Source organism: Pristiophorus japonicus, chromosome 5 (genome assembly GCF_044704955.1).
Source record: "Pristiophorus japonicus isolate sPriJap1 chromosome 5, sPriJap1.hap1, whole genome shotgun sequence".
NCBI lineage: Eukaryota > Metazoa > Chordata > Chondrichthyes > Pristiophoridae > Pristiophorus > Pristiophorus japonicus.
Genome location: NC_091981.1, coordinates 226,917,039 through 226,943,009, shown reverse-complemented (window position 1 = coordinate 226,943,009; position 25,971 = coordinate 226,917,039). Strand labels below are relative to the sequence as shown.

Sequence of the window (25,971 nt, the reverse complement as noted above, 5' to 3'; positions counted from 1 at the left end):
TAGATACAGCATCTGCTTATGTACAAACATATTGGTCCAAAAATTGCAGTTGGTAGCTTGCTGCGGCCGAACGCCTCCAAATTGCAAAAAAACTCCGCACCTATATGATGGCTCTGGACCGTTGAACCCTTGTATAATAAGAATCACCGAATAAATACATTTCAAAACACTGAAATAAAAATAAATCGGCACAGGTTCAAAATTAATTAAAATACCATTTAATTAAACATTTAAAATAAAAATTAATATTTTGAAAGATAAATTTAAACATTTTTAAATGGCATAAAAATAACCTAAACTAATTTTAAGCATAAGTAAATGTTTAAATGAGGAAGAGGATCTGGGACCAGGCGAGAAAATTAAGGGTAATTATTGTCCTTTCCTTGTGGGGCCGGAGGAGCAGAAGTTCTCCTCCAGGCCCTTCAAGGAAAATTTGGACCTCCCCTGCATTCCTCCCGCAATCCTCCTAAAACGCCTTCCCAAAACCCCTTCCTTTCCAAAACCCCTTCCCTCCCGCGACTCTCCCGAAAGGCCTTCTCTCTCATGACCCTCCCCATTGGCCAGCTGCCGTTTCCTGATGAGGCCAGGCTTAAAATCACCTGGGTCTTACACTGAATGTGGAGGGTGGGGACTCTGGCACTTGCCTTGCCCCCCTCCCACCCCCATCCCCTGCCCGCCCAAATCCTGTTTCAGGTTAAATTTGGGGATTCAGTTAATCTCAGAATTATCTGTTGAAGGCATTTCTCATATATGAATACCATGCATTTTTAAGTAATACGTAACATTATTAATTTACTGAATTTAAAATTGTGGAAGCAGGTGAAAAACAAAATGAAAACGTTTCTGTTAGATCAGCGAAGGTCTGTATATTTAGGATACAATGTAATTTCCTTGTGAAAAAAGTCAGTGAAATAATTCGTGAAAGGAAATGTAACTGCTTGGGGTTTCCATGTAGTGGCTGTCTTTGGCGATTATTGAGCTGTAACTTGAGATTGTTTTTCTTGTCAACAGTTAACCATGTTACAGTCTCTTTTACCGACTTTGCAATTGAAAACAGAGGTGCAGACTGCTCAGCAGATGCTTTGCAATTCTTAGATGGAGACAACTATGGGGCCCCTTCTGTCGGTAAGTGAAGAGTTGACATAGTTTTCATACTGTAGTGATGGCAACAGCTAAACCAATATACCTTCACTGTAATCATGACGACCAGTCGTTTCAAACACAGTCTTTAACTTACACTTGAGTGACTTTTGAATGCCTGCCTCAGAGGAGTGTTAAAGGTTCCTCATAGTTAACAATCAGCAAAAGTGAGACTTAGAATCATAGAATCTTACAGCACAAAAGGAGGTCATTCAGCACATCGTACCTGAGCCAGCTTTTTGAAAGAGCTCTCCAATTTAGTCCCGCACCCCAGCTTTTTCCCCATAATCCTGTAAATTAGTCCTCTTCAAGTACATGTCCAATTGCCTTTTCAAAGTTTGTATGGAATCTGATTCCATCATCCTTTTAGGTGGTGCATTCCAGATCTTAATGACCCTCTGTGTGGAAAAATGTTTATCTGATTTTCCTAATTATTTTAAATCTATGACATCTAGTTACCAAGCCACTTGTCAGAGGAAGCAGTTTCTGCCTATTTGCTCGATCAAAACTCCTCATAAGTTTGAATATTCTATTCAGCCTCACCTTAACTTTCGCTGCTCTAAGGAAAACAATCCCAACTTCTCATTAGATTTTTTTTTTAAAAGCTCTGGAATATTTTAGAGTATAAAACATCAAGCTGTCTTTCCCAGAGTCTGGTGCCTAGTTTAACATTTGGGGATTGCATGAATTGAGTATTTCTCCAGTAACAACTCGTATATGTGAAAACATAGGGCCGACTTTTGCTGTCAGCATGAATGATCGACACCAGCTGTTCATTACACTTTCCCACAGACTTTCTATGAGATTTTGCGCTGGAAATGACTGTAATTGGAGAGCCATTTCAGCATAGTGCCATCTACAGAGTACCTATATGAACAGGACAAGCAACTGTGTATCTCCTTAACCAATCAAATTGAATTGTTGATGAGCAGCGCAGAGTCTGAACCAGGAAGTGTCAGTTAGAATCGTTAATTCAATATCAAATCAGCTATAGGAAGCAGAATAAAGAGAGAGAAAGAAAGTTGGGATTAAGAGAGAGAGAGAGGGAGATAAAAGAGACAGAAAGAAAATGTTAAAAAAATTAATTAAAAAAAAATCTCCAACAATAATTAAAATCTAAAGGAATGAGACTCCTTGTAAAAGTTAATTTTCAGTGACAGAGAGATTGTTTGGCAGTAATTAAGACTTATCATGCCATTAAAAGTGTACTTTCACTGGAATGGACCAGCCCCAACTTTTTCTGGCGAGTTTAGTGGGTGTCCATAAGATAAGTACAGCAACTTCACGGCATTCCATGTATTTCAATCCCAAGTCTCTCGGTGAGATACCGTTATCATGCAGCTTGTGGAGGAGCAGGGCAACTTGGACAGCAATTTCTTGATTTCTGTGTTTAAAGCACATGTGCAGTCGCCAGATGTTGTTTTCTGGTTTACATTTTAATGATGGTGAGCGCTGCTAGCTTCACCGTTATTTCTACAGCAAAATCTGGCCATTATGTCATTAAAAATAAGAGAGTTGCAAAGCAATATCAGTTCCATAGAGATTCTTGTTCACATGTTTAACTTTTTTTTTCTTGTTTGTTTTCTCAATTTTGTTCTTTCATCGACATCCCCAAATTAATATTGCCTCCATAAATTCAGTGTGGGGTGCCAAAATTTGATTGCAATAACAATTTTTTTGGCCATTATATGGAAAATTTTCAAAGAGAAACAGCTGTAAAAAGATAAGCATTTGTGACAAGTACTTAAAACATCATGGAATCTGGAAGATCCAACCTAGTAATGTTGATTACATACCATTGGACTATGCTGAGGCATATCTTGGTTTTAAAACAAGTTTATCGTTGGGGGAGAAATTGGGTGCATTTGTACCTCCCGTTTGCGAGCGGGCGCAGTGCTGACATCGACTCCCGTCATATTGGGCGGGAGTTTAGCGGCAGTGCTACGGCATTGCGCCCCGATCTCCTGTACCCAAGGATCACGGCGTCATTGCCCTGCACATTGCCCCGACCTGAAATTCACTTCCAATCCCTGCAGCAGCGCGGGTGAAAGCACCGACAACTGCAGGAGGAGAGGATCGGGCGGCCGACCATTACAGGGGGTGTTGATTAAAGGCAAGGTGACCGAGTAAGTTTATAAAAAAAACTTAGCTTTCTAGTTGTTTTTTTCACGGGTTCCCGCCCACAATCGTTCAGCCCGGCTCTCTACTTGAGTCCAGATAGGTCCCCTTCATATTGCAGAGCCTGCAGGGATGGAAGGACCCTTTGAACGTGGCAGCATTGCACTGCCCAGTGTGCAGTGCTGCTGAGGTCTCTGCCCTGCCTGCTTCCGTTAGCACTCCAAGAAGGAAGTGGAGCGCTTAATTTAGTATTCCACTTCCTTCTTGGCGCGCAAATGGCAAATTTTTTAAAGGTTTGAAATTGTTAGCGCCTGGCACTAACTTTTCAAACTTTTAAAAATTAGTGCCCTAAACGGGACGATAGTGAATTTTTCTAGCTTTATCTTTAAGCTTAAGCAAGAATTATTGAATTTGGACTGGTTTTGCACTGTGGCCAAGTGGAAAATTGCTAAAGCATTCTGGCAAGAAAGCTAAGAAGTCCTCCCAGCATCATATGGAAAGCAATGGTTAAAGAAATTAAACAGCATTTGGGTTTATCTCTGCAACATGCATTAGAAGTATTCATTAAATACTCAAGTAAACAATTAACATTCCAGTCGAATCACGTGACTCTGCCTACCTAATTCTCAAACAGTGGAAATTTATTCTCATCGCATCACTCTTCTTTTGAGCTCACAAAGCAAAAATATCTTTACGAATTTCAGGATAGACTATCCCAGGTCTGGTAGCAAACAAAGGGATTATTTTGCTCCTGCAGCAGTTTGCTGTTACTAACAAGTCAATGGACTAAAATTCCATGGGGCTTCCACCGGTCTTCTACCGTAACTCCAGAGAGAGATTAATAGAATCTTTGTGGAATTTCAGCTTCATCATCTCTATAATAAATTGGTTATTTTACATTCCTGCCTAATCAGGCTTTGATGTTTCTGCTGCTCATAATAGTGCAACAGTGACATGGAACCTCGACTACCAAATAAAACTTCAATACTAGTATCTTCAGTCTCAGATTCATCTGGTGCTGGTGACAACTCACTCTTAACTTCCAAAATCTGATTTTCTTTTGAACTTGAAATCAACTACAGATGCCTCTGTTTCTTGCCAATAGTGCCATTAGTTTTCTGCACTATATATATATGACCTTCCGTCCTGGCTTTCGCTTTCACTGCAGCAGGACTTCCCAGGAGCGGTCCCTGTCAAGCTTGATCCTTAACTTGAATACCAGGTTCTAACACTGGCAGTATTCAACTGGATATCACTGGTTAAAGAAAAGCTGGTAAGACTTCTTAGCTCTCTTGCCAGAATGCTTTAGTAATTTTCCACTTGGCCATAGCGCAAGACCAGTCCAATTCAACACTTCTAGCTTAAAGACACAGTTGAAGCAATGGACAGTACTTCACAAAAATGCATCAAATAATGTCCATGCTCATTTGCAATGTATCATTTGTATGATATTTGACTATCTCATGGCATTATTTTAAATACCCGGTGTCCTAGCCCATATTTATCCTTCAATCAACATCACTAACACAAATTATTCAGTGATTAACATATTACTGCTTGTAGGAGCTTATGATTCTTACATTACAACAGTGATGACACTTCAAAAGTACTTCATTGGCTGCAAAGCACTTTGGAACATCCTGTGTTTGCGAAAGGTGCTATATAAGTGCAAGTTCTTTTATCTACTCACTATACTCTGGAAATTGCTGTTGATGTAGTGTTGAGGGGTTAAGTGAAGACAACTTAAATTCAGACCTTAAAATGTAAATAGGCATTGAGGACCCTGCTCTAAATGTATGATTTGCAGTAGAAATTTAATACATGATTTTGGCTGAAATGGCATTTTCTCAGTGCTTTATATTGGGTCTGAGACCAGCGTAAGGATGTCATTTCATAATTCCTAGTACATTAACCTTAGCTTTCTAATTTAAAATTTCACTGGTCAGTGGTTTAGGCGCAGCCCAGACCTGGATGCCCGTTTTTCGCGCCACAAAGTGCGCCTAAAAAAAACTTACCTATTCTCCGGCTCCCTGCAGGTCCTCTGGAGCTGGGCACGGCGCAGCATGAGCTGTGGGGGGGGCGGAGCCAGGTCCCTGTGCTGAAAACAGTGCCGGGACCTCTGCACATGCACGCTACAGTGGGCGCACATGTGCAGTAGCTCCAGGCGCCCAAAACTGTGTGGGAGGGGCCTGAAGCACGCAGCCCCTAGCCCTGGCCGAATGGCCTCACTGGGGCTGCGTGGAGAAGGCTGCCTCCCACGCCCAGTTCCTGCTTCCTCCCGACCGGATCCGACCCGACCCGACTCCCGCTCACCCCCCCCCCCACCCCGGAGCGGAACCGACCCCCTATCCCGGACCAGACCCCCCCCCCCCCACCCATCCCCCCCCACCCCAGACCCGACCCCATCCCATCCCCCACCCCGGAACGCACCCGACCCCCCCCACCCCCCGACCCAACCTCCGCACCTCCTGACCCGACTTCCGCCCCCGGACCGGACTGGACCCGACCCCCCCCCCCCCACTGGCGACCCGACCTCCACCCCCCCCTCGACCTGACCTCTTTTCCCCCCCCCTCCTCCCCCTCACCCCCCCTCCTCTCCACCCCCCTCCTCCCCCTCCTCTCCACCCCCCTCCTCCCCCTCCCCTCACTGTCAGAAACACAGACACTGACAGACAGAGAGTGAGAGAGACACACACAGACAGACAGAGAGATAGAGACACTGACAGAGACACACTGCGGGTGTTGGCGTCCCAGCATGCTGTTGGAGGACTCCCGGTGCTGCAGTCGGTAAGTAGAAAATGTTTTATTTATTGATTATTTTTTAATTTTATTTTTTATTAATTTTTTTGGATTGATTTATTGGTTGATTTATTGATGTATTTAGCATTTATTGTTGATGATGGCTCTTTATTTGTAAAACTGAAGTGTTTAATGTTTGTAAACTTCCCTTTAAACTCCCCCCTCCTCCATTCCCTATGCCTGATTTGTAACCTACGCCTGATTTTCTAAGTGTAGACAAGGTATTTCTGAGCGTACAAAAATCTACACTTACTCCATTCTAAATTAGTTTGCAGTAAGTTTTCACTGCCTAAACTTTCAAAATGGGTGTAAGTGGCCGGACACGCCCTCTTTTGAAAAAAAAATCTGTTCCAAACTGAAACTGTTCTAACTGACTAGAACTGGAGCAAACTAAATGCCGAGAATTGCAATTTCTAAGATACTCCATTCGAAACCAATTGCTCCAAAAAAACAGGAGCAACTCAGGCTGAAACTTGGCCCCAGTGAGTGTAGAGTTATGCTTTTTCTTCAGTTAAGAATGGTGTGAGTGGGTATGTGCTTTACTGTGTTTAGTGTACAATGTTTTCACATCATATTTTATCCATGCCATAGTGCTTCAAGTGGCTTGCTGTGTACTTTAATTTGCTTCCACATTTTGTAGGCCGTTACTGTGGAAACGCAATGCCTCATCCTATCACATCATTCAGTGACGTTTTGTTTGTCAACTTCATCTCTAACAATGTCAGCTCATTCAAAGGTTTCCGAGTGACTTATGCTGCATCCACATCAGGTAGGACTATACCTATCTAACTTTAAAAACTCAAAGCAAACTCCAATTTTGAGTAGTAGTTACCTGATAAATAGAAGCTCTAATAGTGGCATACATCAAGTAGCACAGCAATATCCAATTAGCATTCATGTTAATGGACATACTCCTGCACAATTTAGTTGACATTATTTCCAGCAATAATTCTACAGCAACTCTATTAAAGGAGTCTCTGACACTGAGGCAGGCCCATTATAGTTAATTGCAAATTCAGGTGGAGGGTCTTCAGTATTACCGTAGTTTTCAGATGGTTCACTATCAAACTACTCAAAAGAACTATTTCCTTAGCTCGGGGAGTACTGAGTAAAAGGGCACAGCAGCAGGCAAAACTGACATATGAAGAGTAAATGCAATAGATGCACAGATATAGAAAGCTTGCAAAATAGAATACAATTCTTTTCACATTTAATATATCTTCAAGTCTGTCATACCTTTATTGTGCAAAATATAAAATATCAGTTGCTCAAAAGTCAAATAAAGTTTCTGAGCCCTGTGATGTCTACTATGGGTATCCAGAAGGTCCCTGTGGCATAAACATTGAAGGCTGCATTTTCGGTTCTGCTCATTAATGGCGGCAGGGCGGCAAAATTTGCGCCCGTGAACAGTTTGCGCCTTAGTCAGCAAAATTCATCAGCTGAGCCCTGAGTGTGGGGAGGAGAGCAAAGGGAGGCGTTACACACCTCTTTTAGGGTGCTAGACCTACTGAGCAAGTGAAAATCCCGAGCTAAACAGCCAGCCTCGGAGTGCTCGAAGAGGGGCCTGGAAGGGGGGTGGGGGGGAAACCTGAAAAAACCTTCCAAAAATATTCCCAATAAATAACTCACACCACCACAACATAAATCGCAAAAAAAAACAATCTCACGTAACTGAGGTCGACATTACTTACCTCACTGTGGCCGTTACAGCTCGAACTGCCAGCTTTCACAGGCAGTCCTAGCAGGGCGCACTGGAGTGCTACAGATGGGGCGGCAGCCAAAAATCGGGCCGGTGTCGTAACAGGGGCGCTGCACACCGGCTCACCTCTTCTGGGCGGTAATGCTCCGCACCCCGTCGAAACCGGCACCAAACATCCCGGCAGGGTGCTAGGAGCTGGCCACCCACCCGGAAGTGCTTACCGTTGCCATTGCCACCCCTCTGGGGCACTAACAGGAGCTGCAAAATACCGAAAATCCAGCCCTAAGGGTAGTAGTGATCTTCACAACAAACTTGTAGTGCAGGTACATGGTAAATGGTTAACTGTCCCTACAGATGTACATGGACCTCAGTCATACACTCGCATCATGTACTGGTCCTTCAATATGCTCAGAGAGTTGAGTTTTTTCAACTAGTCTACTAACTAAGATAGTACCTGCCATGACTCTTATGCCTCCTATGGCCTTTGCGCTCTCAAGTCAACATTATCCCTCCCTTGTCTACTGCAATATACCCACCAATGGCCACTACACCTATGCTCTGAACTGTTCACTTCTTTTCCTGCTGTGTGATATTTCCAAATCAACTCTTTATTAAACTCACTGGGACTGATTTTCATCTACAGGTCTAAGACAGAACTGATTTCCATCCACTTTTGGGGTCTGTTACATCAAATCTGAATCCATTTTAAGGGTGTAATAGACACCAAAAGCAGCCCAACCAGTTCTAGCTCTGAATCTGAAGTGAAATGTACACCTAATTTAACTGTGCAGCTAAGTTCCCCTCTGTGATCCCACCCAAATTAGTAGACACTTGTTGCAGCAATAATTCTACAGCAACTCTAGTAAAGGAGACTCTGACGCTGAGGCAGGCCCATTACGATGAATTGAAAATTCAGGTAGAGGCAAAATTTAGGCAGTATAGCCTACGGCCACTTAACTGCACTGACCGGAATTACTCTTCCCCCAGCTTCACGAAGACTGCCACTGGCCTCTCCTTCTTTACTCACCACATATAAATGGCTGTGTGGAGACAGGGATTGGCTCCCTGGAGGATTCCCCTTCTCCCCTCCCCCCTTCCCCCTACTGTGTTTCCTTGGCATGAGGAATGTGGCAGGAACTGCCTTAACATTTCCTTCTGTGGAGGGAGAGGGCCATGAACTCTTGTCCCCAACACCAACCTGTTGAAGCCCTGATCTAGGCCAAAGCTTTCATTGGGGCACCTATTATGATCTTCAATTAAGATGCCTCACCAGCTCTTCTGCTGCTGCAGTGATATCCCTTCTGCAGCACCATTGATATTCCTTTCTTCACACTGCTGGGCTTCCTCTTGGGAACACTGCTGGGAACTCACTGTGCATCACAGATAAGCCCCGACCAAAGGAAAAGGGTTGAGGGTTGGAGTGGATTCAGCGAGCTCAGCGGAAATCCCACCCCAGCAGATATTTGCCCCAAAGAGGATAATTCCTCCACAAGTTCATCATTAATTACTACATCAAGGCCTTACTGATGAAAAGTCAGATTTCGGTTCACTTAGCCTTCTGTATTATTTTTCTATAGGATCAAAATCCTCAGATCATCGAATAATCCATTTGCACTTTCTACTGACATTACACAACTTTTTACTGACATCTATTTTTTAATTAAAATTAGTGAAGGCATGGATCCCACTTGAGATAATCTAATTACCAAAGATGGCACATTGCCTATTGCCACCTTGAAAAGTACAGAATATTAACATATTTATTATGTCATTATCAATTGGCAATGACATATTAATAGGAAAGTCAGAAGAAAAGTTACAGATAATAATTTGGAGGATTAAATAAAGTTTAGGCGGGTCAATTGGAAGGGGTGGACTCAATGAAAGTTAGGGCTAGAATTTCATCGACTTTGCGACCGGGTTTTTGCTGCGATTTGACCTTCCGCGGTGGAAACCCGGTCGACGGGATCTTCAGGCACCTTTTTGCGGAGAAGCTTCCATGTACCGCCGGAGAGAGGTGTGCTGACGTGAAATGATGTGTAACGCTGCGGATTGCGTTACTGTCGTACTTTCGGCACTCTCCGCCATGCCCAGAAAACCGACAGGCCAAACCTGTCGATGCAGTCCTGCCAGCAGTGGTAAGTATGAAAACCTGCAAAAAAGTGTGTTAAAGTTTTTATTTTTTAATTCTTTTTCTGTGATTTAATAGGTAAGGGTTTTGTAAATGTTTTTTGCAATTTATTTTTCCCCTTCCCAAGGCCTCTCTCGCAGCGGTACCAGCCTCGGCCTAAAGTTGCCAAAACACTCGGTTTGCGCCACGAATCCTCGTGCAACACCTACTTTACCGATGAAGTAAAGGCCAAAATTTAGGCCTAAAAACAGTAGTGCAGCGAAAATGGTAATTTTGGCGTAAAATTACCGTTTTCGCCGACAACCGAAATTCTAGCCCATAAGATTATGCAAGATGTGATTTTTTTTTTAAATACACTAAACTTGTTGGTGTAATTAGGAAATCAGTAAAATTGTATATAGCTACATATTCATATTGTAGAATATAGATATTAAGTAACCATAAAAAGATGGATTATTATTAACAACATTGACATTGAACAATGCTTACTAGAGTTGGGTTCTATTATTCCTTTCACAGCATGTGGTGGGATGTATCACATGGAGACAGGAGCATTCAATAGTCCCAACTATCCTGACGTGTCTCCACCCAACTATGAGTGCGTCTGGTATATCATCAGCTCCCCTGGTAACCGTGTCCAACTCTCCTTCATGTAATTAACATTTATATAATTCATATAAATATATTTTACGTCAATACCTAAAGTAAGCTTTTCCTTTGATTAAATCACCTTATTTATTGTTAATTATTATTACTGGAGTAATGTTTAGTTTGGGTCTCCTTGGTATTAATTGATAACTCCTCAGATGAAATGTAGTATTAATTTTTGTTTACATTTAACAGAACTTTTGATATTGCATACAGTACAAACTGTGCCTTGGATTACCTTGAAATTCGAGACGGGAGTGCAGCTGGACAGCTGCTCGGACATTTCTGTGGCAGTACTTTACCTGCAAATTATACATCAATTATGGGACACATCCTGTGGGTGAAATTTGTCTCTGATGCTGCACCTGCTGGTGTTAGATTCAGGGCCACTTTTTCTCACTGTAAGTAGTGGATTTAGGATATGGTACTTGGGTTGTCAAAATAGTTCATATACTTTAAACTGAAACAGTTTTCAAATATGGAGGATAAATTGCTTTGTTTGTTACATGTAACAATATTGTAAATCTGATTGCCTTTAGTGAGTATTTTTAGTGAAATCATTATCTTTTATAGCATAGGAGGGCATTTGTCCCAACATGCGTATGCCAGTTTTGAAAAACTATCCATTTAGTCCCATTCCCTTGCCTTTTCCCCATACCCTTTAAATTTTTTCCAAATATTTATGTTAATGAACACATTTACAATGGGCTCAAAATTAGCCAAGAATTACTCCGTTTTTTTTGAGCAACTTGATTTTTCTGGAGTATCTTAAAAATCCCCATTTTGCACATTCAATTTGCGCCAGTATAAGTGAGTTAATTAGAATTTTTTTAGTTTAGTTTGTTTTTTTTCAAAAGGGGGCATTACCAGCCACCTGTGCCTGTTTTGGCCATTTAGGTCACTTTGGACAGCTAATAGATACTCCAAACTAACATAGGCCAGCGTATGTGGCCGCGCAGAAAACCCTTGCGGAGTGTTAAGAAATCAGCGCAGGTGGGTACATCGGAAGCCAGCAGAACTCAATGACTTGACTAAAAAATATGAATAGGATCAAACAACTTTACAGGACATCATATGACAAACTTCGCAAAGTTAATTTACTATACAACAGAAGCATTTATGGAAGCTTAAACAATAAAATTAAATAAGTAAAGAGACAAAACATATTTACATAATTTTTTCAAAATATCCAAATAAAAAATAGAAGTACCTCCTGCTCGTATTTCTTATGTTCTTATGTTCTCCCAGCTGACTAAGCTCACCCATCATCAGCCTGCCCCTTACAAACAACCCTACCTCCCGGGGTCGGGTATCAGACCCTCCAGGATCACAACAGCACCTGGAGTCATATATCGGACACGTTTGGGGATCAGATCTTCCCTAGAGGTTGGGATCGGACCACCCACGGGATCGGAACCCACTACCCCCATGGGGTCGGTGATCGAACCCACCCTGCAGTTCAGAATTCCACCCCCCCACCCCCCCCCCCCCCCGCGATCAAAACTCCCCCCCACACTCCCACCGGGATCAAAACTCCCCCCACCCCCCGGGATTGGACACGTCTGGGGATCAGATCTTCCCTAGAGGTTGGGATCGGAACCCCCTACCCCCATGGGGCCGGTGATCGAACACACCCTGCGGTTCTGAATTTCCCCCCCCCCCCCCCGGATCAAAACTCCTCCCCCCCCTCCGGATCAAAACTCTGCCCCCAACCCCCACTCCCGCGCCTCTGCACTGCCCCTCCCCCCAACCGGGATCAAAACTCCCTCCCCCCTACCGGGATCAAAACTCACCCCCCCCACCCCCATTGGGATCAAAACTCACCCCAACCCCACCGGGATCAAATCTACCCCCATTCCCGGATCAAAACTTCCACCCCCCCCGCCCCTACCCCCCCCCACACCGGGATCAAAACTCCCCCCCCTCCCTCCACCAGGAGCAAACCTCCCCCACCCCCCCTCCCCTGGGATCAAAGCTCCCTCCCCCACCCAAAACTCCCCCACCAGGATCAAACCCCCCCCCCCCCCCACTTCAAAACTCCCACCCCATCCCTCTCCCCCATTCCCCCGTCCTGGCTTGGACCCTGCACCAACCTGCTCGTTGTGGCTTTCTAGCCCGGGAAGGCAGTGGACCAGCCTGTGCGGGAGGCCACTCGGCCCGGGATAGGGGTGGGATGCATCGGGTCCCATGCTGCACCACGCACACAGAGGCTAGGGGCAGGAGCTACTGCGCATGCGTGGACACTCCAACGCGCATGTGGAGAGCTGCCGGCACTGTTTCTGGCGCAGGGCCCTAGCTCCGCCCCCTCAATCGACTGGCCACGCCACGCCAAGCCCCTGGAGAGGCAACACAGCGGCCAGAATCAGGGGACATTTTATCGGCGCCCTTTTCAGCCCACAACGTCGGCACATCTCTGGTGAGTGCGCCGAAAAAAGGGGTGGGCCAATTTTGAGCCCAATATCACTACATACGATACCACTATCAATACCAATATCACAACATATAATGCCAAGATCAGTTCCAATATCAGAGCAATTATTTTCCAATAGGTGAAAAACAATATCTATTCTTTTTTCCGGCAGGTTGTTATCTAGTAATGTATTGTTTAAAAACAAATAACTTTGGCTAGAGGAAAATAAATATATCGGATGTTTCCAGAAAAATAGTCTGAATGCTGAATTATATTTACACAGTCAAACCTGTCGGTTATATCTTTCATTGTTTTATATCATTAAATAAAGCATCCAATTAAAAAACTAATGTTTTAATGCTCTGTTAAGATCCTGATCTCCACAGCTTTGGTATAAAGCAGTTTGGATACCAATATTTCAACAGGTCGGTTGATGACAAAATATGGAAAGTACACGTACAAATTCCATAAAAAACAGCTGAAGCACTTAGTAAATTCCCGACCGGCTGTACAAGGGAACCTAAATATATGTCATGAGGGGAGCTTAGTGGATTTAATATGTGATGTGACTGAGCACTTGGACAAGTACGAGATGCTTAAGGAGAGTCAGCATGGATTTGTGAAGGGTAGTTCATGTCTGACTAATCTAGTTGAATTAATTGATGAGGTTACTGGCATGGTAAATGGGGGAATGGCTGTTGTCTATATGGATTTCCAGAAGGCAATTCATAAGGCTACGCTCAAGAGATTAGCAAAAATGGGAGCGCACCTTGTGACATGGTTCAGTAATTAATTAGGAGATAGGAAATGGAGAGTAGAGATAAAGGGAACATTCTCTAATTAGTGGGATGTGACAAGTGGTATTCCCCAGGGACCTGTTCTGTTTTTCCCTGTTTATTAATGACTTGGATGAAGGAATAGAGAGTTGTATATCCAAATTTGCAGATGAGACCAAGTTAGGAAGCATAGTAAGTTGTGTGGATGGGAGCATGAGCTTACAAAGGTACATAGACAGACTAAGTGAATGGGGAAAACTATGGCAGATGGAGTTAAATGTGGGATAATGTGAGGTCATCCACTCTGAATCTGAAAAAATCAAATTGGAATAGTTTCTTGATGTTCGGAGACTAGAAGCTGTGGAAGAGCAAAGGGATTTTGGTGTCCATGTACACAAATCACTAAAAGCTAGTGCATAGGTATAAAAAGTAATCAAAAAGACGAATGAAATCTTGGCCTTTATCTCAAAGGGGCTGGAATACAAAGGGGAGGAAGTTATGCTTCAATTGTACAGAGTTTTGGTCAGACCACATTCAATTTTGGGCAATGAATCTCAAGAAAGATATATTAGCCTTAGAAGGGGTACAGTGCAGATTCACCAGAATTATACCGGGGTTTAAAGGGGTTAATTATTAAGACAGGTTGCATAAATTTAGCTAGTATTCCCTTGTGTCCTGCTTTACAATAGTGAAATTTTGCATATATGCAAAACTTTGAATGGGGCACACAACCCGTTAAAGGGACCGTGCGCCTAACAAAAATTAGGGGGAACATTGATGAGAGTGATCTAATTGAGGGTTTAAAAATGATAACCGGATTTGATAGGGTAGAGCCTTAATTGGTGAATAGTTTACCTACTACATAGATTTCCTTGGATCGGTGGCGCTTCCAGGGATCTTTAGGTTATCAGAGTTTTGTTTGTAGGTCATCACATTTTAAATATTTCTGCATTTGTTGACTTATCAGCACGTTATTTCTATTACTATGTACTAAACATGTTTCCTGCATTGGCAGCACAATTTTCCTTTGAATAGCTGACATTGGTCAAAAATTCCAGCCTTGCCAGATCCGTACGAAATGCGCATGGAGCCGGCAAGGCCTCGCAAAAGCCGATTTTTGGGGCGTGATGCACATGCGCCGAAAACCGGCTTTTCCGATCTGTCAAGATTTGTCTTGACAGATCCTCCGCATCCCTGGGTGAAGGACATCCGCGCGGGAGAGATTGGACTATTTGCCCAACTCATGCCCACCGAATGTCCTTCAAACTTTTATGTCTGGTAAAAGCAGGCGTATAGCTTACTTTTACCAGCCTTAGAGTTTTAAAACAAATGAAAATTAAATTTAATCATTCATTTTTATGTTAAAAGCCCTGTCCATTGAGGTAAGTTTATTTTTAACCTTATTAAAATACATTTTAAAAAAATTCCCCCAATTTTATTTTCTAAAACATTTAATTACATTTCATTTCAATTCATTTTAAATATGTGAGGTGTTTTTTTAAATTCATTGTGCTGTGTTTCTTGTTTTAGGAGGGTTTTCTCATTGATAGTAATGGGAACTCACACAAACGGCGTTCCCATGTTTATCAATGAGAATACTACCTCGTGATTGGTGGTCCAGACACACGTGACTCGAGTATTTCCATACATATGGGTAGTCATCTCCCCGTGTGCTGCACAGCGAATGAAGGCCTCCGACCACAATCGTAGGTTCCTCCGTGACTACCAGGTATTTTTGTTAAAAATTTTCGGGTCGGAGGCGTTCATCCGAAGAAAGCTTCGACCGGAATTTTCCCCCCCATTATCTTTGAAAACTTAAGACACAGAGGGGCCGAAATTGCTCCTCCCGATTAGGCCTCTGGCCACCTGAACGCAACAGTCACGGGACGATGCGGAATAAGAACATAAGAATTTGGAACAGGAGTAGGCCATCTAGCTCCTCGAGCCTGCTCCGCCATTCAACAAGATCATGGCTGATCTGGCCGTGGACTCAGCTCCACTTACCCGCCCGCTCCCCGTAACCCTTAATTCCCTTATTGGTTAAAAATTCCCTTATTGGAATGGCCACCGACTCGCCGTGGAGAGGCCGCCATTTTGTAAATTGCCCTTCATCAGGGTTGGAGTGGTATAGGGGAGCGCTCCGCCCATTTTCCCGCCACGCCAAGCATGCACCGACCCCTTACCGACCGGCGGTGACCACTTCCCAAAATTGCCCCGCGGGGCGGGAAATATCCCTTTTGCGGAATTTCCCCTCAGGAGCAGCGCTGCCACCAGCCGGTGCCCCCGACAGCTTTTTGTGTCAGTGCACTTCTTGTTGGTCCTTGTTGGTTGGCGGCATGGCCGCCTTAAAGGGGAGGTGGCACTGCCGGCGACGCCATTTTATTTTTTATTGTCGGCCGACTGCCCGGTTGGCCCGACAATTATCCCCCTGGGTTCGGCCCGGATGCCAACAGGGAGCCTGGCACACCCTCTTGGGTATGAGATCAGTAGCAGCTGGACTGCACCACAAGTTACGAATAAGTTGGAAACTGATAACTTGAACATTGATTTATTGATTACAAGTTGAATTTTATATTTATATTGCAAACAGATAAAATAATTCTTTATTATTGTAAATAGAGCTGGTGTTAACATAAATGTCCCTTAGCTTGAGCTAAAAATTTTTGTTTCAGTGTACGGCAATGAAATTGTGGGAGTCCAAGGACAAATTACATCTCCACTATGGCCACTGCATTACCCACACAATGCCAACTACCACTGGACAATTACTGTTCCTGCATTCTATATCATCCGTGCCAGAATATTGGAGCTGGATATTGATGCATTACATAGATGCAGATTTGATAAGTTAACCGTAAGTAATCTTTCAACCTCCGGAAGATCCAGATCTGTACTAGAAGGTTTTGAGAACAAGATGAATGTATTATAGAATTTCAGTTGAGAGCCTCAGTATAGCCTCAAAGCCTTCAGCAGCTCTTTCTGTTACTTCTTTAAACTGAACACACCAGTGTTGTATCGCCCATGCTCACATGTCATTTTATGTACCATTTGAGACATCACGTGGAAAAGCCTGATGTCACATGATGCAATTACATCATTACATGGTACGTTTATCAATTATATATTCAATTGCAATAACAAACCTAGTGCTACAGTAAATTTGAAGTGAGTGGGTTTTGAAATTTTGTGACATTCCCAACAACAAAATGATTTTTTTACAATTATTCCAAAACATCAGCCGAGAAATTTGATCGTGCCTGAAAATGGGCATGCAGGAGGCAAGATGCTGGGGCCTCATTAAAATGATTCAGATGTGCAGCCAGCATTACCAGTACTATTCATTGGCTCCATGCCTGTTTGGGGGGGAGGGGGGGTGGGGGTGCGAAATCGGTCGTCTCTGATGCCACTTGAGGGCAGCCAGCACCTCTTAAAGGGGAGGTGCAATCTGGCTGCAGTCAACAGGGAAACTTTGGAAATTGAAAAAAATAGAAACCCAAAAAATTGAAGTCAATAGAGAAGAAAATTGGGCGGTGTATAAATGGGGCTGCCACCCAAGATCAATTTCACCCCCCTATATATATAATACTCCTAACCAACTTTTAATTAATTTTTAAACTTTTAATCAACTTTTAAACTTTTTAAACAATTTGGGAGAACTGTTAAAACTTACATTTTAGACTTTTAATCGAAATACTTTTAAATATCTATTATTAATCTACATCTTTGACTTTTTAACAACCTTTAGAAACTTTTTAAATTGTGGAAACTTTTATAACCCATTATTGATTTACATCTTAGACTTTTTAACAACTCTTAGAAACTTTTTAAACAATTTGGGAATCTTTATCAACTTTTAACTTTTAAAATAACTTTTGAAGTCACCTTCCTAATGTCTGCCCCCCAACCAAGCCTCGGGCCATCTACCATCAATGGCCCTACGCGGCGCCGAGCTTGCAGCCAACACTTCGCTGTAGGCAATTAGGCTTAAAGAGAAGAGCCTGGTCTCCAGTTGTCTTGGACCCCCTTGCCACTGGACCAAGACCTTGTTCAGCTAAGCCCGTGTGGTTGCCGGTGTGCAGCGGCCACCCCACGTTAAAAGAACTGACGCACAGGCATCTTCCACTCCGTCGGTATGAAGTTTGGGACCTGGAACATGAGGACCCTCATGGACAATCCCAACAGCAACAGGCCGGAACGCCACACCGCCAAAATTTATTCGGGAACTCAGAGGTTTTGACATTGACATCGCCACCCTAAGCGAGACCCGGCGGGCAGGGGGAGGCTAGCTGAAGGAACATGGTGGAGGTTACACCTTCTTCTGGAAAGGGAAACCAGAGGCAGAACACCGCCTTCATGGAATCGGCTTTGCCCTCAAGAATGAGCTGGTCGACCGCCTCAAAGACTCCCCCTGTGGGGTTAACGAACGCCTCATGACTCTTCATATTACCCTATCCCGGAACCAATGCACCACTGTCATGAGTGCGTACGCCCCCACACTCGATGCAACGGATAAGGCTAAAGAGGGTTTTTATTCCAACCTCGAGACATCCTACGGGTGACAAATTGATCCTCCTGGGTGATTTTAATGCCAGGGTCGGCAAAGACACAGCCCTCTGGGGAGGCGTGATTGGCAGAGAGGGGGTAGGGAAAGCCAACTCCAGTGGTACCCTACTCCTGACAAAATGTCTAGAACATGAACTCCTCATTACCAACACGCTGTTCCACCAGAGGGACAAATACAAAGCATCGTGGCAACACCCTCGCTCCAAACACTGGCACCTACTTGATTACGTCATCAGCCGAGCCAGGGATCGCAAGGATGTGCGCATCACCCGCACCATCTCAGGAGCTGACGACTGTTGGACGGACTACCGCCTAATCCGATCCATCATCAACATTAACATTGCCCCAAAGCAGAGCGGACAGTAGAAGCAGCTCCACAAAATAGTTAATTCCGGGGCACTTAGAGACCCAGCTGAGAGCCCTATACAGCCAGCGCCTCACAGTCAATCTGGCATGCCTTGATGATCCTGAGATGCTGAATGCCCACAGCGCTTGGTCTGCCCTCCAGGCCTCTATAACCAGTGCCTGTGAAGAGACACTTGGTCACTCAACCAGAAAACATCAGGACCTGGTTTGATGAAAATGATCAGGCAATCGAAGAACTAATAGAGTGCAAGCGCAAAGCATTTCTGAGCCTCAAGCAACAACCTACCTCGGGAGCTGCAAAACAACATTACAGACGGCTCAAGGCTCAGGTCCAACAAAAAACCCGGGACCTAAAGAACAGGTGGTGGATGGAGAAAGCACAGGAGATACAACAACTGGCCGACAGCCACGATATGTGAGGATTCTTCATTGCAGTCAAAGCCACCTACGGTCCTAACTCCCAAGGCCCCACCCCACTCCTGGCCAAGAACGGGGAAACACTCATCAAGGACACCGCGGCTGTCAAGGCCCGATGGAAGGAGCACTTTGAAGATCTCCTCAATCAAGACTCTGCCTTTGACTCGAGTGTTCTCGATTCCATCCAGCAGCGTGCGACCCACCACCAACTCAGTGAATCTCCAGCATTACATGAGGTAGGCAAAGCCATAAAACAGCTCAAGAATAACAAGGCTACGGGTGCAGATGGAATCCCTGCTGAGGCGCTAAAGTATGGCGGAGAGGCGCTGCTGGCGTGGATACATGACCTCAACTGGAGGGAGGAGAGCATGCCAGGAGATTTCAGAGATGCAGTGATTGTGACCATTTTTTAAAAAGGGGACAAGTCCGACTGCGGCAACTAACAAGGAATCTCCCTGCTATCAAGCACTGGGAAAGCTGTCGCTAGAGTTCTCCTCAATCGACTTCTCCCTGTGGCTGAGGAGCTCCTCGCGGAATCACAATGCAGATTCCGTCCCCTATGGGGCACAACGGAAATGATCTTTGCAGCGCGACAGTTGCAGGAAAAATGCAGGGAGCAGCGCCAGCCCTTATACATGGCCTTTTTCGAACTTACAAAGGCCTTTGACACTATCAACCGTGAGGGACTATGGAACGTCCTCCTCCGTTTCGGATGCCCCCAAAAGTTTGTCAACATCCTTCGCCTGCTTCACGATGTCATGCAGGCTGTGATCCTTACCAACGGATCCATTACAGACCCAATGCACATCCGGACCGGGGTCAAACAGGGCTGCGTCATCGCTCCAACCCTCTTTCAATCTTCCTCGCCGCAATGCTCCACCTCACAATCAACAAGCTCCCCGCTGGAGTGGAACTAAACTACAGAACCAGTGGGAAGTTGTTTAACCTACGCTGCCTCCAGGCCAGGTCCAAGATCACCCCAACCTCTGACATTGAGCTGCAGTATACGGACGACGTCTGCGCACATTCAGAGACTGAACTCCAGGATATAGTCAATGTACTCACTGAGGTGTACGAAAGCATGGGCCTTAAGTTAAACATCCGTAAGACAAAGGTCCTCCACCAGCCTGTCACCGCCGCTCAGCACTGCCCTCCAATCATCAATCATGGCGCGGCCCTCGACAACATGGACCATTTCCCATATCTTGGGAGCCTCATCAACAAAGGCAGACTTTGATGCGGAGATTCAACATCTCCTCCAGTGCGCCAGTGCAGCCTTCGGCCGTCTGAGGAAAAGAGTGTTTGAAGACCAGGCCCTCAAATCTACCACCAAGCTCATGGTCTACAGGGCTGTAGTAATATCCGCCCTCCTGTATGGATCTGAGGCATGGATGATGTATAGAAGGCACCTCAAGTCACTGGAGATATATCACCAACAATGTCTCTGCAAGATCCTGCAAATCCGCTGGGAGGACAGGCACACCAACATCAGTGTCCTCGACCAGGCTAAAATTTCCAGTATTGAAGCACTGACCACACTCGATCAGCTTCGCTGGGCAGGCCACATAGTCATTTTCCAACATTCCATAGACTCTGGATCAGTTCCTATGGAGTGGAGGGTAGCCAATATAACCCCACTTTTTTAAAAAGGAGGGAGAGAGAAAACAGGGAATTATAGACCGGTCAGCCTGACATCGGTAGTGGGTAAAATGATGGAATCAATTATTAAGGATGTCATAGCAGCGCATTTGGAAAGAGGTGACATGATAGGTCCAAGTCAGCATGGATTTGTGAAAGGGAAATCATACTTGACAAATCTTCTGGAATTTTTTGAGGATGCTTCCAGTAGAGTGGACAAGGGAGAATCAGTTGATGTGGTGTATTTGGACTTTCACAAGGCTTTCGACAAGGTCCCACACAAGAGATTAATGTGGAAAGTTAAAGCACATGGGATTGGGGGTAGTGTGCTGACGTGGATTGAGAACTGGTTGGCAGACAGGAAGCAAAGAGTAGGAGTAAATGGGTACTTTTCAGAATGGCAGGCAGTGACTAGTGGGGTACCGCAAGGTTCTGTGCTGGGGCCCCAGCTGTTTACATTGTACATTAATGATTTAGACGAGGGGATTAAATGTAGTATCTCCAAATTTACGGATGACACTAAGTTGGGTGGCAGTGTGAGCTGCGAGGAGGATGCTATGAGGCTGCAGAGTGACTTGGATAGGTTAGGTGAGTGGGCAAATGCATGGCAGATGAAGTATAATGTGGATAAATGTGAGGTTATCCACTTTGGTGGTTAAAAACAGAGAGACAGACTATTATCTGAATGGTGACAGATTAGGAAAAGGGGAGGTGCAACAAGACCTGGGTGTCATGGTACATCAGTCATTGAAGGTTGGCATGCAGGTACAGCAGGCGGTTAAGAAAGCAAATGGCATGTTGGCCTTCATAGCGAGGGGATTTGAGTACAGGGGCAGGGAGGTGTTACTACAGTTGTACAGGGCCTTGGTGAGGCCACACCTGGAGTATTGTGTACAGTTTTGGTCTCCTAACTTGAGGAAGGACATTCTTGCTATTGAGGGAGTGCAGCGAAGGTTCACCAGACTGATTCCTGGGATGGCGGGACTGACATATCAAGAAAGACTGGGTCAACTGGGCTTGTATTCACTGGAGTTCAGAAGAATGAGAGGGGATCTCATAGAAACTTTTAAAATTCTGACAGGTTTAGACAGGTTAGATGCAGGAAGAATGTTCCCGATGTTGGGGAAGTCCAGAACCAGGGGTCACAGTCTAAGGATAAGGGGTAAGCCATTTAGGACCGAGATGAGGAGAAACTTCTTCACCCAGAGAACCTGTGGAATTCTCTACCACAGAAAGTTGTTGAGGCCACTTCACTAAATATATTCAAAAAGGAGTTAGATGTCGTCCTTACTACTAGGGGGATCAAGGGGTATGGCGAGAAAGCAGGAATGGACTACTGAAGTTGCATGTTCAGCCATGAACTCATTGAATGGTGGTGCATGCTTGAAGGGCCGAATGGCCTACTCCTGCACCTATTTTCTATGTTTCTATGTTTCTATAGTTCGCATGCCAGATACGATATTCCCTAAGCAAATGCTTTATGCCGAGCTCCTTTATGGTAAACAAGCCAAAGGAGGACAGCAGAAACATTATAAGGACACCCTCAAAGCATCCCTGGTAAACTGCGACATCACCACTGACACCTGGGAGACCCTGGCCGAAGACCGCCCGAGGTGGAGAAAGTGCATCTGGGAGGGCGTTGAGCTCTTCGAGTATCAACGCAAAGAGTGTGAAGAGGCCAAGCGCAGGCAGCGGAAGGAGCGCGCGGCAAACCAGCCCCACCAACCCCTTCCCTCGACGAATGTCTGTCCCACCTGTAACAGGGTCTGTGGCTTTCATATCGGACTGTTCCGCCATCAAAGAACTCACTTTGGGAGTGGAAGCAAGTCTTCCTCGTTTCCGAGGGACTGCCTATGATGATGATGATGATCTATAATATGATAAAAGTCCTGTGTCCAGAGTGTGTTGTGTTCAGTATTCAATTTTGTTTGTCACACCGCCTGTTGTCACACTTTTTCCATCACATTTTTGCTGTAACACTTTCAAAACAATTTGTTAATTGGCTCAAAGTAAAAGCAGCAAATCAGAATTGAAGATATAGGAAGCATGCAAATGTTTAGAAAAATACCAATAAAAACTATTGAATCTTATGAAAACAACCAGCAGTGATCGATCAGTCAGGAGAATCTGTAATTAAAAATAATATTTGAAAAGGGAAAAAATAAAGTGAACCAATTAAAATGCTTTTGAAAAAAAAACTCAGTTGCCATTTTTCTAATTGAATTTAATATTTTCAGAGATTTCTTAGAAACTTACAAACAATGCTGCCACATCCAGTACCCCTTCTCCCAGTGCTGCTAGCCTGTACCCCTGCCCCAACTCCCCCTCCTGACAGATCGCAGCCATTCCCAAGAGAGCCAAATCACACATTTCACCATCAGTTCTGCCAAACCTCCGGTTTTCTCTCAACAGTGCCATACTGCTGCTTCTTTGGAGTGATTCAGTCGAATAGACATCAGGATTAAGACTAAAGTCTTCCCAAGCTACTCACAAGCCCAACTCCCAACTGTGGTTTTATTTGATGACACTGGCCAGTATGGTGGATGGGAGGGAATTCCCAGCCTGCAATCTGACTGAGATGTTTCTAAGGTGGTCAAACACTTCTAACGATTCGTCTGATCGCTGAAACAAGAGGGCTCCAGTCTGCCCCAGGTTTCCATGGGAGAGGAAAAGAAAATAAGGGAAACTGAAGGATTGTAAAAGAAAGAAATGTATAGAAGGAAAGAGAGGGGAAATGTATAAAAGGCATGCAGAGTGAGAGAAAAAGTAAATCGGTGATGTACAGAGAAAGATACTGAGTGGTGGCAGAGAGAGTGAGAAATATACAAAAGAGAAGAGGCAGAGGATCAGAGACATTTACAGAACGACGAACAGAGAAACAGCATGAAATAGATAGATATAAAGCAGGCAGTGAGAGAAAGTGTATGAGAGACATACAGCGAGATAGGAAATGGAGACAAAATGTAGAAATCAAATGAGAAAGAGAGAGAGGGAAATGGAAACAATTAGAAAATAGGAGACAAGTCGAGACAGTTACAAAAAGAAAGACACAAGTTTTACATTTAGTTTTGTCCTTAAGCAATGCCATAGGAAAACAACCAATATGCTTAGTCATGTTATTTAGCAATTGGCGATATGACTAATATGCTGTATTTCCTTGGTTCTGGTTCCAGTTGTATGATGGTCCTAATGTCCATGCACGTCTTATTGGAATATACTGCGACTTTGAACTCCCTCCAGCAGTGTTATCCACCGGAAGCACACTGACGGTTCAGTTTATCAGTGACTCCACTATAAATGGAAAAGGTTTCCTGCTGGAATGGTGTGCAGTCGAATACATTGTTGACCCAACTGCAATAGCAACTGTCCAACCAGGTGTGTGGTAAAAGCATAAAAGGGCATGAAAGCTGTAGCACATTTATATTTGGTAACAATCGGTACAAATGCATATTATAATTAAAAAGGAGAATGAATACATACATAGAGAGGCTCCTGAAGTGTTTTCAGTAACTTCCTGAACAGTAAAACCCATACCAAGTAGTTGAGATGACGCCATAAGCTCCAATGGCTGGATTTTCGGGATTTGTGATTTTTGGGCGAAAACAGCCGCGATACATGAAAATTATCGTTTTCGCTGCGCTACCAATTTTAAGCCGAACTTTTGGCCTTTGGGGTCTGCGCTCACAAAGGGAGGCATTGCACAATTATTTGCGGTGCAAAACGTGAGTTTCGTCGAATTTAGTGCGGGGTTGTTTGCGCTGCGCGAGAGGCCTTGGGAGGGGGTAAAAGAAAAAAAAAATTCAAAAAAACATTCCAGAAACATTACAATGACCGTTAACTAACTAATCACTGCAAAAAAAAAGGGCGAAAAATTAGGCGACGTTGCGCCCGTTTTTTTGGCGATATTTCACCATTTTTCACAAAGAAACAGGCGGCGGGAAATTCAGAGACGTCTTGCGATGACGGTTTTTAAGTACCACTGGGGAGCAGACCGCCGCTGTGCAAGACTCGAAAGATCACTTCCGCCAAAAATTTGGCTCAGTGCGCACCCGTATTAAGGACGAAAAAAACAGCAGGTAAAAAGCTGCGTTGCAGCCCTTGGAGCAGTCGTAAGTATGAAGATCTGCAAGAAAGGTACGTTACATTTTTTATATTTTTATTCTTTTGCAGCGATTTGCTAATTAAGTGTCTTGTGAATGTTTTGTGTTTTTTTTAAATTTTTTTTTTAGTAATTTTTTTGGCGGTATTTTCCCCCCTTTCAAGGCCTCCCTCGCAGCGGTATCGGCCTCGGAGTAAAGTTGCAGAAAGTTTGCAGTTTGCACCACAAATCCTCATGCAATGCTGATTTTTATCACTGTGCAAATTGAAGCTTGAATTTTAGGCCTTGTAGTGGTATTTACTGTTTTCGACAAAAAACTAATTTTTAGCCCAAAAACTTTAACTTACCTTTTTTGTAGGTGTTCTAACTTACCGCTGCTGGCAGGGCTGCACTGACAGGTTTTACCTGTCGCTGTTGTGGGTGCGGTGTACGAGTTGGGAGTGTGCCGAAACTCGGACGGTAACGCAATCCGCGTCGTTACACGTCCGGCACAGCTCTCCCCGGCGGTACTTCCCATCGTCGCCACAAAGAGGTAACCGAGGATCTCGCCCGGGCTTTGCGACCGGGTTTTTGCTGTGGAGGTTCAAATCACGATGAAAACCCGGTCACAAACCTGCCAAAAATCCAGCCTGAAGAGTGAAACTTGAGATGTAAATGCACAACTAAACTGGATCATTGTATTATTTCAGGGAGGCACTGTTTAAATAAGATATTATTTTAAATAAGATTTTAAATAAGATATATATAAACAGTAAAATAAAAATTTAGAGAATACTTTACTGTATACTTCTCAGACTGCACTCAGAATGATGTGATTGGTTTTGTTCACCATCCCCAAAAAAGGACTAATTCCAAGTGTGAAGGTGGTTAGATATGTGGAAAGATTTGAGAAACATGCTTTACAGTCGAGAAGGAAGACAGCTAGAAGGGAGGAGGATTACATCTTCACAGTATATTAAATGGTAAACCTCAAATATTACATTGAAGTATACCAAGAAAGCAGGACCAGAGGACAAAAATGGAAATTTGTGAAAAGTAAATTTAAAACAAATATCATGATTATTTTCTTTGAATAAAGATTGAAAAATGTTTGGATTAATGTGTCAAGCAAGGTAGTAAAGACAGAAATATAGGGGCTGTTGAAAATACTGTTGGATGTTATGATGA

General features: G+C 44.1%; 1 protein-coding gene across 1 annotated transcript in view; it reads left to right on the top strand.

Moving 5' to 3' along the window:
• The window catches only part of cubn (cubilin (intrinsic factor-cobalamin receptor)), a 457,745-nt gene that overhangs the window by 214,856 nt on the left and 216,918 nt on the right, over positions 1-25,971 (top strand). The window contains exons 29-34 of the mRNA XM_070880231.1: positions 1,012-1,125; positions 6,698-6,826; positions 10,407-10,539; positions 10,731-10,936; positions 16,394-16,575; positions 23,879-24,080. Coding sequence (XP_070736332.1) covers positions 1,012-1,125; positions 6,698-6,826; positions 10,407-10,539; positions 10,731-10,936; positions 16,394-16,575; positions 23,879-24,080 — 966 coding nt within the window. The remainder of the gene's footprint in view (positions 1-1,011; positions 1,126-6,697; positions 6,827-10,406; positions 10,540-10,730; positions 10,937-16,393; positions 16,576-23,878; positions 24,081-25,971) is intronic.